Raw genomic sequence first — 19213 nt, 5'->3', positions numbered from 1 at the left:
TAGTCCTATCTGGACAGTTCAGGCAGCTCCTGTGTATGTGGAAGTAATGTGTTTCTGTAGGGCAGCCAGCCGGCACCCAGCTTTCTCAAAGTCCTGAATTTTATAATTGTTTTTGATCAAAACTACTCAGATCAGAGATTAAACAAGATATGTTTCTGCATCCATGTAGCTACAGCATTCTCAAGGTATGTTTGGTTCACAATGCATAAAAACAAATTGTAAATTTCCTTTAATGGTAGTACATCAGTCCTGTTGAGCCATAAAGGATTACTTGGGGGTTTAGAGACAAGGACTGTAGAATTGTGTAAGCAGCTCTGGGCTATAATACATTTCCGGATTGCTGTCTGGTGATTGGATGCAGAGCAGTTATACTCACTTCATTGACACCATCTTCCCCTGGGTAAGTGCCATGTAGATTCATCACCCCCAGGTTGAAAGCTGCATCTGCATTCCCCTGGTCATAGGCTTTTCTCCAATATTTCACAGCTCGGAGGTGATCTTTCCGGAAATTGTGGTAATACCAACCCAAGCCATTAAGAGCTTCAACTTGTCCCTGGGTACATGAACAACAACAATCAACTATTATTAACATTAAAACACATTGTGCAACTTCTCACCGCTGCCTAAGAGTCTAGCCCTAATTTCCTGCTTCTCAAAACCCATGATTTCACGGATGTCAGCAAAGAGGAAGAAAACGTGTTCCTTATAATGTCTCAAACGAAGCAGTAACAAAGTGTAAGGTAAGGAACCTTCATAATTAAAGGGATATTTCAATACTTATGGGCCACACTCTGACTGTTGGGGTCGAGGCCATGGGAACACTTAGTCTCAAACCTTTGGGTACTTAGTCCCTGGTGCATTGGTGAAATGGATTCTTATAGTCGTAGTCTCAACATAATAAATGGAATTCTAGAAATAATATTCCATGCTTGACCTTAGGATGCCATTAGCTTAGAGGTGTATGAGCTGGTAGCATTAAGTTATCATCACCTTTGCAGCAGATTTCTTCATTAATTTTAAGGCCAGCTTCTTATTCTTTGGCACAGCATCACCCTGAAAAACAATGAGAGAGAATTGTAGGGACATCTGCGTTAAAACAAGTATGAAACCTCAACCAGGTGACTCTGTGGCAAGTTCTATTACCCTTCAGCACATGTTTTTTTGTAGTTTTATGGGCTTTTTAAAATCCATGATTCAAACAGTTTGCCCTGCATATATAAACACTATGCCCTGCATGTATACGCAATATGCCCTGCATGTATACACACTATGCCCTGCATATATAAACACTATGCCATGCATGTATACGCAATATGTCCTGCATATATACACACTATGCCCTGCATATATAAACACTATGCCATGCATGTATACACAATGTGCCCTGCATGTATACAAACTATGTCCTGCATGTATACACACTATGCCATGCATGTATACACACTATGCCCTGCATGTATACACACTATGCCCTGCATGTATACACACTATGCCCGGCATGTATACACACAATGCCCTGCATGTATACACACTATGCCCTGCATTTATACACACTATGCCCAGCATGTATACACACTATGTACTGCATGTATACATACTATATCCTGCATGTATACACACTATGCCCTGCATGTATACACACTATGCCATGCATGTATACACACTATGCCATGCATCTATACACACTATGTACTGCATGTATACACACTATATCCTGCATGTATACACACTATGCCCTGCATGTATACACACTATGTACTGCATGTATACACACTATATCCTGCATGTATAAACACTATGCCATGCATGTATACACACTATGTACTGCATGTATACACACTTTGCCCTGCATTTATACACACTATGCCCTGCATTTATACACACTATGCCCAGCATGTATACACACTATGCCCAGCATGTATACACACTATGCCCAGCATGTATACACACTATGCCCAGCATGTATACACACTATGTCCTGCATGTATACACACTATGTCCTGCATGTATACATACTATGCCCAGCATTTATACACACTATGTCCTGCATGTATACATACTATGCCCAGCATTTATACACACTATGTCCTGCATGTATACACACTATGTCCTGCATGTATACACACTATTTCCTGCATGTATAAACACTATCCCCTGCATGTATAAACACTATCCCCTGCATGTATAAACACTATGCCCTGCATATATAGACACTATGCCCTGCATATATACACACTATGCCCTGCATATATACACACTATGCCCTGCATATATAAACACTATGCCATGCATGTATACACAATATGCCCTGCATGTATACAAACTATGTCCTGCATGTATACACACTATGCCATTCATGTATACACACTATGCCATGCATGTATACAAACTATATCCTGCATGTATACACACTATGCCCTGCATGTATACACACTATGTACTGCATGCATACACACTATATCCTGCATGTATACACACTATGCCATGCATGTATACACACTATGTACTGCATGTATACACACTATATCCTGCATGTATACACACTTTGCCCTGCATTTATACACACTATGCCCAGCATGTATACACACTATGCCCAGCATGTATACACACTATGCCCAGCATGTATACACACTATGCCCAGCATGTATACACACTATGTCCTGCATGTATACACACTATATCCTGCATGTATACACACTTTGCCCTGCATTTATACACACTATATCCTGCATTTATACACACTATGCCCAGCATGTATACACACTATGACCAGCTTGTTTACACACTATGCCCGGCATATATACACACTATGCCCTGCATTTATACACACTATGTCCGGCATGTATACACACTATGCCATGCATGTATACAAGCTATGCCATGCATATATACACACTATGCCCGGCATGTATACACACTATGCCCGGCATATATACACACTATGCCCTGCATTTATACACACTATGCCCGGCATGTATACACACTATGCCATGCATGTATACACACTATGCCCTGAATGTATACACACTATGCCATGCATGTATACACGCTATGCCATGCATATATACACACTATGCCCGGCATGTATACACACTATGCCCTGAATGTATACACACTATGCCCTGAATGTATACACACTATGCCCTGAATGTATACACACTATTCCCTGCATGTATACACACTATGCCCTGAATGTATACACACTATGCCATGCATGTATACACACTATGCCCTGCATATATACACACTATTCCCTGCATGTATACACACTATGCCCTGCATTTATACACACTATGCCCTGCATGTATACACACTATGTACTGCATGTATACACACTATGCCCTCATGTATACACACTATGCCCTGCATGTATACACACTATGCCCTGCATGTATACACACTATGCCCTGAATGTATACACACTATGCCATGCATGTATACACACTATGTACTGCATGTATACATACTATATCCTGCATGTATACACACTATGCCCGGCATGTATGTATAGATGTCATTTACCTTTCCAGTGAATAGAGTATACAAGCTTAAAGGGCTTGCTGCTAATAAGAAAATGATGGCTGCTTTATTGCAGAAACAGTGCCACGTCTGTCTAGTGGTTGTGTCTGGGATTGCAACTTAGTTCTAATCACTTGAATGGAGCTGATTTGCAATTTAAAATATAATCCATGGACAGAGATTTTACTGTTCCGTAAAGAAAGCGCTATATATTTTTCAGGCTGATTAACCCTTTAATAGTAAATGGCAGAAAGTGGGGTGAGTACCATACCTCTTTCCCAGCTATTGCTCTGTTCTTTGGATATATTTCACAAAAATGTTGTGTGTGGATTTTGGCTGACTGTACAAGCAGTCCCTGACTTAAGGACACTGACTTAAGTTACAGACCTCACTGCCCACTGTGACCTCTGGTGAAGCTCTCTGGATGTAGGTAATTTACAGAACTTTAGCTCTGGTTGCGTTCACATGCTCCAGGTGGTTTTAGGTGCAGTTTCTCATTTTGGTAAAAGACACGAACTGAACAGTTGAATCTTATTTCCCCTTCAAAATCAAAGTCAGACACAGGCTTCCACCTGTTACATTAAGGGGGTTATCCAAGTTTAAGAAATGATTTAGTCCCGGGCTGGGGCAGGCTATCTAAAAGAAAAATAAATGTGTACTTACCTCCTCCGGCGCTTGTTTGTTTACAGGGGCACAGAGGGGGCTTCCGGCCGCCTGGTAGCTCCCATCCGACAATATCTCCCAGCTCCCTACAATGCTGAGAGATAGGGATAGATGGGCGTGGTCAGCTCCCTGTGCGCAATTTCTGTGGCCCCAGACAGGCCCTAAGTTAATTCTTAAACTCGGATAACCCCTTTAATAAAATTGCATCTTAAACTACACCAATACTGATTGTAATGCATCTGTAAAACTGCAACGTGTGAACGTACAAATCCAGGCTGCAATTAACAACTGTATGATAAATACTTTGTCTGGAGTTATTCCCACAAACCTCATATACCTGTTCTACAAATGAAACATGTACAAAAACAGATCATGTACATAACCCGGGGACAGCCTGTATTGGTGTGATCATGATAGATGACTACAAGACTGCCCACTGCTGTCTGAAACAATGGGGGGTCATTTACTAAGGGCCCATTTTGCATTTTTCCGACGTGTTACCCGAATATTACCGATTTGTGCCGATTTTTCCTGAATTGCCCCGGGATTTTGGCGCACGCGACCGGATTGTGGCGCATCGGCCCCGGCACGCACTGGACGGAAATGGGGGGCGTGGCCGAACGAAAACCCGATGGATTCAGAAAAAATGCCGCATTTTAAAAAAAAAAAAAAGTGTCGCTGGAGACGCGCTTACCTTCACCCAGCAATGGATCGTGGAATCCGGCGTACCTCGGCGGACTTTAGCGCAGGAACTGCCTTAGTGGATCGCCGGAAGACCCGAATCCACCGCAGAGAACGCGCCGCTGGATCACGAATGGACCTGGTAAGTAAATCTGCCCCTATATATGTAAAGTCCCAGGAAAAAGTAATGTTATAAGTAAGACAAGATACCTTAAATAACAGGACAGCGTAGTCATACATCAAAACCGGCTCCTCATTCTCCAGGGCTCCTCGCTCGTACCATTCAATGGCCGCTCTGGTGTTCTTGGTTACACCTTGCTGACCCCAGAAAAGCATCTGCGCCAATCTGTGCTAGAAGATAAAGCAAATGTCTGTATGGCTTATCTGTATTGTTTGAAGGGTTACTGAAAAATAATGGTCTATCAATGTGTACTTTCAATTAGAGAGCTGTAAGGCCTCTTCCACACTAGCGTTGCGTTTCACGTCAGGGTGCAATGCGTGAAAAACTGACGTTTTTGGCTGCGTTTTTGTTCCATTTTTCCTTGGAGTAATTAGCGTTTTTGCGTTTTTCACGCGCGTGTTGTTAGCGTTTTTTTGCGTTTTCGGCGCATTTTTCATGCGCGAGTCAATGGGAGAATCGAGCATTTTTCAAAGGGACCATGGTTTGGGATTAAAATGGGTTATTTAATTAAAAAATAATGTCTTCTGATAAGTTGCAAACATCTGCGATTTATTCTTCACTGTTCCCCGTGTATATTATCTCCCGACAAGTTAGCAGATGTGAAGAACAGTGAAGAATAGAATAAAACCAGTGAACACAGTGAAAACAGTGACCACAGGATCATTTAAGAGAAAAACACAGTGCAGAACACAGTGCAGAATAGATTACAGATGTTCGGCACATCTGCTTACTTGTCGGGAGATACGCGCGGAACGGTGCGGCCAAAATAGCATGTGAAGAACAATATATATGTGTGAAGAACACATTGCAGATGTATTTAAACATCTGCAATTTGTTCTTCACACACATATATATTGTTCTTCACATGCTATTTTGGGCACCGTTCCGCGCGTATCTCCCGACAAGTAAGCAGATGTGCCGAACATCTGTAATCTATTCTGCACTGTGTTCTGCACTGTGTTTTTCTCTTAAATGATCCTGTGGTCACTGTTTTCACTGTGTTCACTGGTTTTATTCTATTCTTCACTGTTCTTCACTGTGTTTTTTTAATTAAATGATCGTTCGCGAGCAGGGGAAATACTGTTATTCTGGTCACCTAGCAACCCTTACGTTTAAAACGCATTGCACTCACATTGCACTTGCAATGATTGCGAGTGCAATGCGTTCTTGATGCATCTCCATAGACTTGAATGGGGCGTGAAAATTGCGCGTGACTCGCAAAAATAGAGCATGCTGCGATTTTGACGCGCGTGCAAACGAACGCAAGCACGCGCGTCAAAAACAACGCTAATGGAGAAAGAGCCATTGAATACAATGGGACAGAGTGCAATGCAAGTTCTGCGCGTCAAATGCACGCGCAGAACTCGCGCGTGAAAAACGCCAGTGTGGAAGGGGCTTAAGTGATGACAGTCAGAGGTTCTATGTACACTTTACCTTGTTAATACTAGGTTTTACTATGTAGCTGTGTGCATCACTTGTCCGGAAAAGGCTGACTTATTTACAGAATTTTTTTTTACTTTATTCCTGTGCTATAATACGGCATTATATATAATTCCTGCACTTGTACTGTGACATCACTGTCTGTATTATCTCTGTACTGTCACATCACTGTGTATTATTCCTGTACTGTCACATCACTGTGTGTATTATCCATGTACTGTCACATCACTGTGTGTATTATCCCTGTACTGTGATATCATTGTGTGTATTATCCCTGTACTGTGACATCATTGTGTGTATTATCCCTGTACTGTGACATCACTGTGTGTATTATTCCTGTACTGTGACATCACTGTGTATATTATTCCTGTACTGTGACATCACTGTGTATATTATCCCTGTACTGTGACATCACTGTCTGTATTATTCCTGTACTGTGAGATCACTGTATATGTTATCCTTGTGCTGTGAAATTACTGTGTGTATTGTTCTTGTACTGTGACATCACTATGTGTATTATCCCTGTACTGTGACATCATTGTGTGTATTATTCCTGTACTGTCACATCACTGTGTGTATTATCCATGTACTGTGACATCACTGTGTGTATTATCCTGTACTGTGACATCACTGTGTGTATTATCCTGTACTGTCACATCACTGTGTGTATTATCTCTTGTGAGACACTGAAGGGGTTAACTGTGGATGGGCGGTATGTTTCCCCTAGGTTTTGCTATTATGCAAGGCCTTAGTGCTGAGGTTGGGTGTCCAGCACCTTGGACACAGGTGATGGTAGCAGCCCAATCAGTCTTTTTTTTAAACCGCTCAGCAGAGCTGGAAGTGTTGTCTCTCTCTGGAAGTTGGCTGGAGAGCACACAGCCCTGACCTCTGTGCCTGGAGCAGCCAAGTGATTTTGTTAGTGGTGAGTTAGTGAACACCTGTATAGTTAGCACCCTGACGGGTAGGATTTTTGTTTGTTTAATGCCTGAATGTAAAGGCTGTTTTATTTTGCTGCTACAATAAACGCAGGCGAGACCTGTTTTGGACTGTACTTTGGTGTCACTGTCTTGAACTGCATCACAGCACCCCGCTACCACGGTCTCTACTGGGCCAAATCTCCCACATATGGTGCTTTGGATTGCGGGCAGTTCAAAAAGACACACACCTGAAAGGCTCGCTACATCCTGCAACATTGCATGGCCTGGGTGAAAGCAGCAGGCAAATTGCAGGATAAAGCCAAGATGGAGGACTTTATTAAAGCCATGCTCCAGCAGCAGGAGGAGAGATCCCGCCAGCAGCAGGAGGAGGCCAGAGCTTATCGGCAGCAGCAGCAGGAAGAGTCCCAGGCTAATCGACAGCTGCAGCAAGCCATGCTCCAGCAGCAGCAGGCAGAGTCCCGAGCCATGCTACAGCAACAGCAGGCAGAGTCCCGAGCCATGTTCCAGCTGATGATGGAAAAGTTTTCTGGCGTTATGGCAGCACCGCAAGCGACGACTACTGAGGGGTCCCATACTGGTTTGCAAGGGTACCCGGTTGTCCAGTGCTCCGCACGGGCTGCAGTGCAGAAGGCTTTACAAAAGATGACGGCGACCGACGACGTGGAGGCTTATCTCACTGTGTTCGAGCGAGTAGCTGAGCGAGAGGAGTTACCAGCTGAGCAGTGGGCAGATGTCCTGGCACCGTTCCTGACCGGCGAATCGCAGAAGGCCTATTACGACCTGAGTGAAACGGAGGCCCGTGAGTACCCCCAGCTAAAGGCGGAGATTCTGGCTCGTCTTGGGGTCACCGTTCAAGTTCGTTCCAGCCGGGTCCACCAGTGGGCATACTCTGAAAAACTACCCCCGTGCTCCCAAATGCATGACCTGATCCATCTTGTCCGGAAGTGGCTACAACCCGATGACTGCACCCCAGCACAGATGGTCGAGAGAGTGGTTCTTGACAAGTTCACCCGTTCTCTGCCCTCTCGGCTCCAGCGGTGGGTTGGACAGGCCGGTCCCACAAATGCTGAGGAACTCGTGTCCCTAGTAGAGAGATATCGGGCTACGGAGGATCTTCTACTTATCCCTCCCACACGAAGCAGTGCCAGTGACAAGGCCATTAAACCATCTGGTAGGACTGCTACTGCAGAAAAAGGGAAACAGGTCAGGTTGGGAGGGGGTACACTGGGGGGCTTGGATACACAGAAACCCAGTGAGGCTCGTGACCGAGGTCATAGCCGTATCCAGTGCTGGCGATGCCATGAAATGGGCCATATTGCTGCCAACTGTCCCCTGTCAGTGGAGCCAATGGACTGCAACCAGACCCGGCGAATGTCACTGTTTGCCCGGCCGGTTCTGGCTGCCGAGTCAGTCACGGATGCAGAACCCCAAGTGTGTATGGTCACAATCGGTGGTCACACGGTGGAAGCCTTGCTAGACTCAGGGAGTCTGGTTACCCTGGTGCGGGGAACTTTGGTTGATCCTGGACTGTACAGTGGGCGTAAAGTGGGAGTGTTGTGTATACATGGGGACACTCGCGAATATCCCACTGCTGTCATCAACCTACATACACCTTGTGGTACTATTACCCATGAAGTGGGGGTGGTGGGGACCCTGTTTCATGAGGCTATTATCGGCAGAGACTTACCGGTGTTTTGGGACCTCTGGAGACGAAGACCCACCTCAGGTGCTGTTGCAGATAATGGACGTCAGGTATGTCCGGCCTTGGCCCCTGAACCCTTTGAGGCCGATGTACCCACACCAGCAGTAGGGGTGACCCCATGTGATGAATTCTCTCCCCTAGAGGTCCTAGCTGGTGAGGTCGAGGGCCACGAGGAGGTGGCCGACATGCCGGACCTTGAGTTTTCCCGTGAGAATTTTGGGGCTGCACAGCTACAGGACCCTACCTTGTTTAAAGCACGGGAGAATGTTAAGGTGATAAATGGGGTACTCCAAATACCAGGGGCTGACAAAATATACCCCCGAATGGTGATTGTTGGGGAGCTGTTATACAGGGTCGACCAGATACGGGGTGAGGAGGTTGAGCAACTTGTAGTACCCCAATCTCACCGTAGGCTGGTGCTAGAGTTGGCACACAAACATGTGCTGGGAGGGCACTTAGGTGCTGAGAAGACCCGGGAGAGGATCCTGCAGAGATTTTTCTGGCCCGGGGTGTGGGAGGAGGTAAACCGGTATTGTAGCTCCTGCCCCGGTGTCCCACTTCAGGAGTCCTTTGGTCCCGCTACCAATCATAGAGGTGCCATTTGAGCGGATTGCAATGGATCTGGTTGGCCCGATAGTCAAATCCTCAAGGGGGCACCAATACATCCTGGTTATCCTGGACTACGCTACGCGGTATCCCGAGGCAATTCCATTAAGGAACACCTCCTCCAAAAATATTGCTAGGGAGCTGTTCCAGGTATTCTCACGCACAGGCCTCCCCAAGGAAATCTTGACTGACCAGGGTACCCCATTCATGTCTAGGGTAATGAAGGAGATGTGTAAGTTACTGCAGGTTAAACAGCTCCGCACCTCTGTGTATCATCCTCAGACAGATGGCCTAGTCGAGAGGTTTAACAAGACCTTGAAGGGGATGCTAAAGAGGGTGGTCAGCAAGGATGGGAAGGACTGGGATTGTTTGTTGCCCTATTTGATGTTTGCCATACGTGAAGTTCCCCAGTCCTCCACGGGTTTCTCACCCTTTGAGCTGTTATATGGCCGTTCCCCACGTGGGCTTTTGGATATAGCCAAGGAGACCTGGGAACAGGAGAGGACCCCCCACCGTAGTGTGATAGAACACGTCTCCCTTATGCAGGACCGCATAGCGGCGGTAATGCCCCTTGTAAAGGAGCACATGACAAGGGCACAAGAGGCCCAGTCTAGGGTCTACAATAGGTCAGCCAGACTCAGGACCTTTAACCCAGGCGACAGAGTGCTAGTTCTGGTGCCCACCGTTGAGAGCAAGTTCTTGGCAAAATGGCAAGGACCATATGAGGTCATGGAGAAAGTGGGGGAGGTTAACTACAAGGTATCTCAGCCGGGGAGGAGGAAACCCGAACAGATATACCACGTGAACCTCCTAAAGCCATGGAGGGAAAGAGAGTCCCTGATAGCCGTGGGAGTAGAAAAAGCGTCTGTCCCCAAGAAGGTGACACCGAAGGTAGGTGTACCCGATGCCAAGGTGCCTGAAGTACAGATCCCGGAGTCCCTCTCCAGGGCCCAGATTCAGGAAGCGAAGGAGTTTGTGCTCCGAAATGTGGATGTGTTCTCTAAGTTACCGGGACGTACTTCAGTCATCAAGCATGACATCGTAACCGAACCCCACATCCGGGTACACCAAAAACCCTACCGGGTCCCGGAAGCGCGCCGGAAAGCCATATCCGAAGAAGTCAGGCAGATGTTAGACCTGGGGGTTATCGAGGAGTCTAAAAGTGACTGGTCGAGTCCTATTGTGTTGATTCCCAAACCTGATGGTTCCCTACGGTTCTGCAATGACTTTAGGAAGTTGAACGAGGTGTCCAAATTTGATTCTTATCCCATGCCCAGGGTTGACGAGTTGATAGAACGACTTGGACATGCTAGGTTCTTCTCCACCCTTGACCTGACGAAAGGGTATTGGCAGGTACCCCTTACTGACAGGGCCAAAGAGAAGACCGCTTTTGTTACCCCTGATGGGCTTTTTCAGTACGTGGTACTCCCCTTTGGGCTACATGGGGCTCCCGCCACATTCCAGAGGTTAATGGATCTCGTGCTTAAACCTCACCGGAGATATGCCTCGGCCTATCTGGATGACATCATAGTTTATAGTAACGATTGGGAGAGTCACCTGGCCAAGGTGCAAGCAGTGGTAGACTCCCTGAGGGCAGCAGGGTTGACAGCGAACCCCCAGAAATGTGCTCTGGGTCTGGAAGAGGCCCGTTACCTGGGGTACCGTATTGGGCGAGGTGTCATCAAACCCCAAGTAAATAAAGTGGAGGCGATCCAGCAGTGGCCACGACCTATGAGCAAGAAGCAAGTGAGGGCTTTCCTAGGCATAGTGGGCTATTATCGCCGATTTATCCCCGATTTTGCTACCATAGCGGCACCCCTGACTGACCTGACCAAGGGTAGCAGGGCGGTGATGGTAAAGTGGAGTGAAGAGGCTGAGGGGGCGTTTCAGCGACTTAAGATGGTTTTGTGCAAGGGACCGGTACTGATCACCCCTGACTTCACCAAGACCTTTATTGTGCAGACTGACGCTTCTGACGTGGGCTTAGGGGCTGTCCTGTCCCAAGTAGTTGAGGGTGAGGAACATCCCGTGACATTCCTGAGCCGCAAGCTCACACCCCCTGAGAAGAACTACAGTATAGTTGAGAGGGAGTGCTTGGCGATCAAATGGGCTCTGGAATCCCTGAGGTATTACTTGATAGGGCGACAGTTTACACTAGTGACCGATCACTCTCCCCTCACCTGGATGAGTCAGGCCAAAGAGAGGAACGCCAGGGTCACAAGGTGGTTCCTAATGTTGCAGAATTTCAAATTCACGGTAGAACATCGAGCGGGAAAGCTGCATGGGAATGCCGATGCCCTATCCCGTACCCACTGTCTGATGGCCAAAAGTGTTCGCCCCCACAGGCTCAAACAGAGGGGAAGGGTATGTGAGACACTGAAGGGGTTAACTGTGGATGGGCGGTATGTTTCCCCTAGGTTTTGCTATTATGCAAGGCCTTAGTGCTGAGGTTGGGTGTCCAGCACCTTGGACACAGGTGATGGTAGCAGCCCAATCAGTCTTTTTTTTAAACCGCTCAGCAGAGCTGGAAGTGTTGTCTCTCTCTGGAAGTTGGCTGGAGAGCACACAGCCCTGACCTCTGTGCCTGGAGCAGCCAAGTGATTTTGTTAGTGGTGAGTTAGTGAACACCTGTATAGTTAGCACCCTGACGGGTAGGATTTTGTTTGTTTAATGCCTGAATGTAAAGGCTGTTTTATTTTGCTGCTACAATAAACGCAGGCGAGACCTGTTTTGGACTGTACTTTGGTGTCACTGTCTTGAACTGCATCACAGCACCCCGCTACCACGGTCTCTACTGGGCCAAATCTCCCACACTCTGTACTGTCAAATCACTGTGTATTATTCCTGTACTGTCACATCACTGTGTGTATTATCCTGTACTGTGACATCACTGTGTGTATTATCTATGTACTGTGACATTACTGTGTGTAATATCCCTGCACTGTGACATCACTGTGTGTATTATCCCTGTACTGTGACATCACTGTGTGTATTATCCCTGTACTGTGACATTGCTGTGTGTAATATCCCTGTACTGTGACATCACTGTGTGTGTTATCCCTGTCTTGTGACATCACTGTGTTTACTATCCCTGTAGTGTGACATCCCTGTGTGTATTACCCTGTACTGTGACATCACTGTGTGTATTATCCCTGCACTGTGACATCACTGTGTATTATCCTGTACTGTGACATCACTGTGTGTATTATTCCTGTACTGTGACATCACTGTGTGTATTATCCATGTACTGTGACATCACTGTGTGTATTATTCCTGTACTGTGACATTACTGTGTGCGTTATCCTGTACTGTGACATCACTATGTGTATTATCCCTGTATTGTGACATTGCTGTGTGTAATATCCCTGCACTGTGACATCACTGTGTGTATTATCCCTGTACTGTGACATCACTGTGTGTATTATTCCTGTGCTGTGACATCACTGTATTATCCCTGTACTGTGACATCACTGTGTGTATTATCCCTGTACTGTGACATCACTGTGTGTATTATCCTGTACTGTGACATTACTGTGTGTATTATCTATGTACTGTGACATCACTGTGTGTATTATCTCTGTACTGTCACATCACTGTGTATTATTCCTGTACTGTCACATCACTGTGTGTATTATCCCTGTACTGTGACATCACTGTGTGTATTATCCCTGTACTGTGACATCACTGTGTGTATTATTCCTGTACTGTGACATCACTGTGTATATTATCCCTGTACTGTGACATCACTGTCTGTATTATTCCTGTACTGTGACATCACTGTATATGTTATCCTTGTGCTGTGAAATTACTGTGTGTATTGTTCTTGTACTGTGACATCACTGTGTGTATTATCCTGTACTGTGACATCACTGTGTGTATTATCTCTGTGCTGTGACATCACTATGTGTATTATCCCTGTACTGTGACATCACTGTGTGTATTATCCTTGTACTGTGACATCATTGTGTGTATTATTCCTGTACTGTCACATCACTGTGTGTATTATCCATGTACTGTGACATCACTGTGTGTATTATCCTGTACTGTGACATCACTGTGTGTATTATCTATGTACTGTGACATTACTGTGTGTAATATCCCTGCACTGTGACATCACTGTGTGTATTATCCCTGTACTGTGACATCACTGTGTGTATTATCCCTGTACTGTGACATCACTGTGTGTATTATCCCTGTACTGTGACATTGCTGTGTGTAATATCCCTGTACTGTGACATCACTGTGTGTATTATCCCTGCACTGTGACATCACTGTGTATTATCCTGTACTGTGACACCACTGTGTGTATTATTCCTGTACTGTGACATCACTGTGTGTATTATCCATGTACTGTGACATCACTGTGTGTATTATTCCTGTACTGTGACATCACTGTGTGCATTATCCTGTACTGTGACATCACTGTGTGTATTATCTATGTACTGTGACATTGCTGTGTGTAATATCCCTGCACTGTGACATCACTGTGTGTATTATCCCTGTACTGTGACATCACTGTGTGTATTATCCCTGTGCTGTCACATCACTGTATTATCCCTGTACTGTGACATCACTGTGTGTACTATCCCTGTACTGTGACATCACTGTGTGTATTACCCTGTACTGTAACATCACTGTGTGTATTATCCCTGTATTGTGACATCACTATGTGTGTTATCTCTGTACTGTGACATCACTGTGTGTATTATCTCTGTACTGTGACATTGCTGTGTGTATTATCTCTGGACTGTGATATCATTGTGTGTATTATCCCTGTACTGTGACATCACTGTGTGTATTATCTCTGTACTGTGACATCACTGTGTGTATTATCCCTGTACTGTGACATCACTGTGTGTATTATCTCTGTACTGTGACATCACTGTGTGTATTATCCCTGTACTGTGACATCACTGTGTGTATTATCTCTGTACTGTGATATCGTTGTGTGTATTATCTCTGTAATGTGATATTGTTGTGTGTATTATCCCTGTACTGAGACATCACCGTGTGTATTATCTCTGTACTGTGACATCACTGTGTAATTATCCCTGTGTTGTGACATCTCTATGTGTATTATTTCTTTCCTGTGACCTCAAAGTGTATGTTATCCCTGTACTGTGACATCACTGTATATGGTATCCTTGTGCTGTGAAATTACTGTGTGTATTGTTCTTGTACTGTGACATCACTGTGTGTATGATCTCTATACGGTGACATCACTGAGTGAATTATCCATGTTCACTGGCACTACTGTATATAAAATGTAAGTTTTGTAATAGGACCCAATGATTACAAGTAAAGCCCCCTGGCAGTTATTTAGTTGCAAGCAAAGAATATGGGTGGCCCATTGCTATAAGGCTGCATTCACACGAACATATAGGGGACGTATATTTGTCTGCAAATGAGCGGCCGGATATACGTCCCCCATAGGCATCTATAACGCCCTGGGTCGGCATACGTGCTCATCGTTCCATGCTGTGGCCACAAAAAAAAGATAGAGCGTGCTTTATCTTTGGCTGTAAGAACGGCCATGCGGCTCTATTTTCTATGGAGAGGGGAGGGGTGAACAGCCCTGACCTCTCCTTCTCTCCAGAGTGCCCGACGTTTGCCCGCCCACATGTTCGTGTGAATGCAGCCTTAATGTCTCTTACTTATACACCCTGTTCTTTCCCTAGCCCCTTCACCAATGATAGACAGATGCAATGTATAGAGCTATACACCGTTAGCCGTCAGTCATTGATGAGTGAAGCTCTTTGGGTGTGATGCTATTTCATTGTCATCTGGAATATTTTGCTTTTTTATATTTTTATTTCCTCTGGGTCCTCCAGTTTCCTCCCACACTCCAAAACATCATGGTAGGTAGATTAGATTGTAAGCCCCATTGGGGACAGGGACCGATTTGGCAAACTCTATGTAGCGCTGCATAATAGCTGTGTGCCCTATATAAATAAAGGAATCATTATTATTGTTATTATTATCTTGTATCATAAGCATATAATTTCTTGCGTTTGCATATAATGCATGGATCCTATATAATCAAGCTATTGTTCCCTTGTGGACATTGGCTAGCTATAATAGGCATAGGATTGGTAAGTCCTGCATACCTGGGCGTACACATCTCCTCGCTCTGCATTCTGTTTAAGCCATAAGAATAGGTCATCGTTCTCTCTGGTCTGCTCTTTCAATATGTCTTCATCCATTAGTCTGATGGTTTCTACATACGCCTTCAATAAATAACGTACAAAAGTTTTAGCCCAGACATGCACATAAAGTTTTTTCCTAAATTTGCAACTGAACTTAAATGGAGCAACTGCGACAAAATGATGAAGCATTGGAACATCATCAGAGCAATAGCGATTCTCCTAGAAGAATCACTACCACCAAAATGAGCCATTGTAAACCAAACACACTCATATGTTGTTGTAATGCATTCTCAGTCTGGATCCATTCATATTATAGATTCTTGTACGCTTGTTTTCTCCAAAAAAAGGCTTGTAATTTATGCAAATGAGCCTGAGGAGCAACAAAGCCCCTCCAGGCTCCATCATCGGTTAGTTATGTTTACTGCCCCTCCACTCCACTCCCAGCCAGAGCGTCAGTGGCTCCCAGTAATTCCAGCGAATGCGCAGCAGTATCAGTATTGTGCAGCCAACTGCTCATCACTACACATGCTCGAGTGGCTTCACTTTCATAGGATACTGATTCTACCGGCATGTGAGGGAATTGCCGAGAGCTGTCTGACGTCATCACCTATCGGGCTGTGGAAAATAACCTGTGCAAAGCCTGTGTTTTCCTGCATAACACTAATTACCAATTGCTATCAATGGACATTGGGTAATACTTCACTACTCCTGTACTTGGCCCTGCAGCAAAACTGATTACTTGAAGGCAGGGATGTCAAGGAAACTTTCTAACATATAGGGAAGTAAAGAATAAGCAACAGACTGGTGAGAATTTTGTTAAATTTAAAGGAAATCTACCATCAAAATCCATCATGATAAACCACGGACACTTACTCATAGATCCAGGCACAGTGACTGTGGTAATCTTCTTATATTTGTTATCCATGGCCTCCTTCCTTCTAAAATCAACTTTTAAAGTTATTCTAATGAGCCTCAATGGCTACCCTTGCCCCTCGGTGCACTGGCTTTACAAACTGTGTAGCAGCAGTTCTCAATCTCAACCTCCACTCCGCAGTTTATGTAACCTAAGCAGCAGTGAGTGCATAGTGGGAGGGGGGAAGTGCTCCTTCACACTAACAGCCTTTGTAGCTACAGGAAGAGGCTGGGATAGCCCTTCTAGGTCATTAACATCATTTTAAAGGTATATTTTACAATGAAAGAGGCGTACCCGGGTTTCAAAGCTGCTGTGGGGGCCCCACATAAGGCTGTACATAAGGAATCCATGGCGGTGAAGGGGGCTGTATCTAATGAATCCATAGGGGGTGAAAGGGGCTTTATATAAAATAACCATATGGAGGCTGTATGAAATGATAAACTAGGGAATATTTTAGGGAACAGGAGACTGTTTTAGTTTCTGAATTTTTAATGTCACCGCGTGAGTTCACTGCAAAGGGGCCCACTGAGGCTCTGTCACCCAGGGGCCTACTGAAACCTGGAGCCGACCCTGGAAAGAGGCCATGGATAACAATAATAATAACTATAATAATAGTAATCGTCCCTGGTTTATTATGATGGATTTTGATGATGGTAGACTTCACTAAATGTTTTGTCAGGGGTGCATACATCTTACTATATCAGAATGCACAATACAGATTTATAAACTTTAATAAAGTGAGAAAAATTACTTGTTCTGTGTCTCTTGCCAGTCGATCCTTTGAAGTTTTTTTGGCAACGTTCATATAGTAAGAAAAGGCAACGTCTAGATCCAGGGAATGGTTGTCTATTCCTTGGTAGTGTTTATATCCAAGCTTCAGAAGACTAAGCCTATCTCCTCCTTGTGCTCCAACCAGGCTGTAGAGTAAAGCCTAAAAACAGGGGGCAGTTACGACAGAGGGATCAAAGATCAACAATGAAAATCCCTATAAACAAATTTAAAGATTTATGACATGATGAAACGCACCTCCGCTGGATCAGCGGGTGCACCGAGACCAGTCTCATAGATTACAGCGAGTAGGTAAGATGCCTTATGGTATCCACTGCAGCTGGCATCAAGCAAATTGGGAAGAGCATCTTTGAGGTGATGAAGACTATAAGACAGATTCTTCATGGTCTCATCAAATATATATTTTCCAAACTGGACACCTGGGTCTTTAAGAAAATCTGAAAAATAAAGCAAAGTTTCATTAATTTTATCCAAAATGAAAATCTTGTTTATTGCTTGTCTATAATTATAATTGTTTGTTATATTATCAAAATATTGGGTTGCTGCTATTGTCACATACACCAAACAGGGCACTTTAAACGGGTTGGCCATTTTTAAATAAATCAGTTTAATTTGACACGTCTCTGCATGGATATGTACTGGTGTCTGTGCCTCCTTTAAGAGCTTAAGCCTTTCCCTGTTATCACCATGTTGCCATCTGCTTATACACACAACTTCATCTCTCTCACTGCTCCGGCCATCCTCAATGGCATCTCTCACTGTGTCTCTTTTCGCTGCCTGTCCTCACAGGCAGAGCCAGGTAGGATGAGTCATAATCTCCTGCTACAACCCCTCCTTATCATCAGAGCTCAGACATATAAACAAAGAATCACAAAGAGTATGCTCACAGCACAAAAGGAATTAGCAGCACTGCTGAATCATTTGATGATCATTGAGGGATTATTTTAAAGGCAGTAAAGACACATGGGCAACATATTTAAAAGAGTGGCCAACCCCTTTAAGTAGCTTTTCCATTTGTATTACCATTTTCCCTTCACCTCCACAAAGCCACAGACAGAAGGGATTCCCTGCCACCGCAGCATTGAACCTTGCTTCGGCCAGTGCCATTGAGAAGGTGAAGGGAAAAGATGAAAATTACTCTCACCAGTAATAGTTTTTTCTATAACCTCCACAACGACACAGGTTTATTTCTATCCTGTTGTCTTCCTCTTTATTCTTTTTCTGACATGAAGTGTTTAAATTTAATAAAGTTTGGAAGTTATGATTAAAGGGGAATTCTGATTTTGGCAAATTAATGTTAAAGCTTCTATTTTTTTTTTGACTACCAGTGCACAGAAATCTGACCATGGTCACACAGGTGCACGGCTCGTTATATCACACAGCTCTGATAACGCTCTGTAACACAACGAGCCGTGCACCTGTGTGACCATGGTCAGATTTCTGTGCACTGGTAGTAAAAATAGAAGCTTTCTATAGAATAACAGCAAGCAGAGATCTAGAAAACTGTTATGAATTCATACAAAAAGTATATGGGAAAATTGTATAACTTTTTATAATATAAACACTTACATTCATTTACTGAAATTGGAATACCCCTTTAATTTCTTATGGTACTCTGATATTACTGAGCTTGTA

General features: G+C 44.5%; 1 protein-coding gene across 2 annotated transcripts in view; it reads right to left on the bottom strand.

Moving 5' to 3' along the window:
* Positions 1-19213, bottom strand: part of SEL1L3 (SEL1L family member 3) — a 50563-nt gene that overhangs the window by 15153 nt on the left and 16197 nt on the right. For both annotated transcript variants that reach the window (XR_011849895.1, XM_072125986.1), the window contains exons 10-15: positions 17816-18015; positions 17541-17720; positions 15838-15957; positions 5074-5214; positions 991-1053; positions 377-553 (exon numbers count right to left, since the gene is read on the bottom strand). Coding sequence is in view for 1 of the 2 variants with exons in the window: in XM_072125986.1 (XP_071982087.1) it covers positions 377-553; positions 991-1053; positions 5074-5214; positions 15838-15957; positions 17541-17720; positions 17816-18015 (881 nt within the window). In the remaining variant the exon portion in view is untranslated. The remainder of the gene's footprint in view (positions 1-376; positions 554-990; positions 1054-5073; positions 5215-15837; positions 15958-17540; positions 17721-17815; positions 18016-19213) is intronic.

Source organism: Engystomops pustulosus, chromosome 1 (assembly GCF_040894005.1).
Source record: "Engystomops pustulosus chromosome 1, aEngPut4.maternal, whole genome shotgun sequence".
NCBI lineage: Eukaryota > Metazoa > Chordata > Amphibia > Anura > Leptodactylidae > Engystomops > Engystomops pustulosus.
The sequence above is the reverse complement of the archived record's forward strand: the minus strand, read 5'-3'. Positions and strand labels throughout refer to the sequence as shown.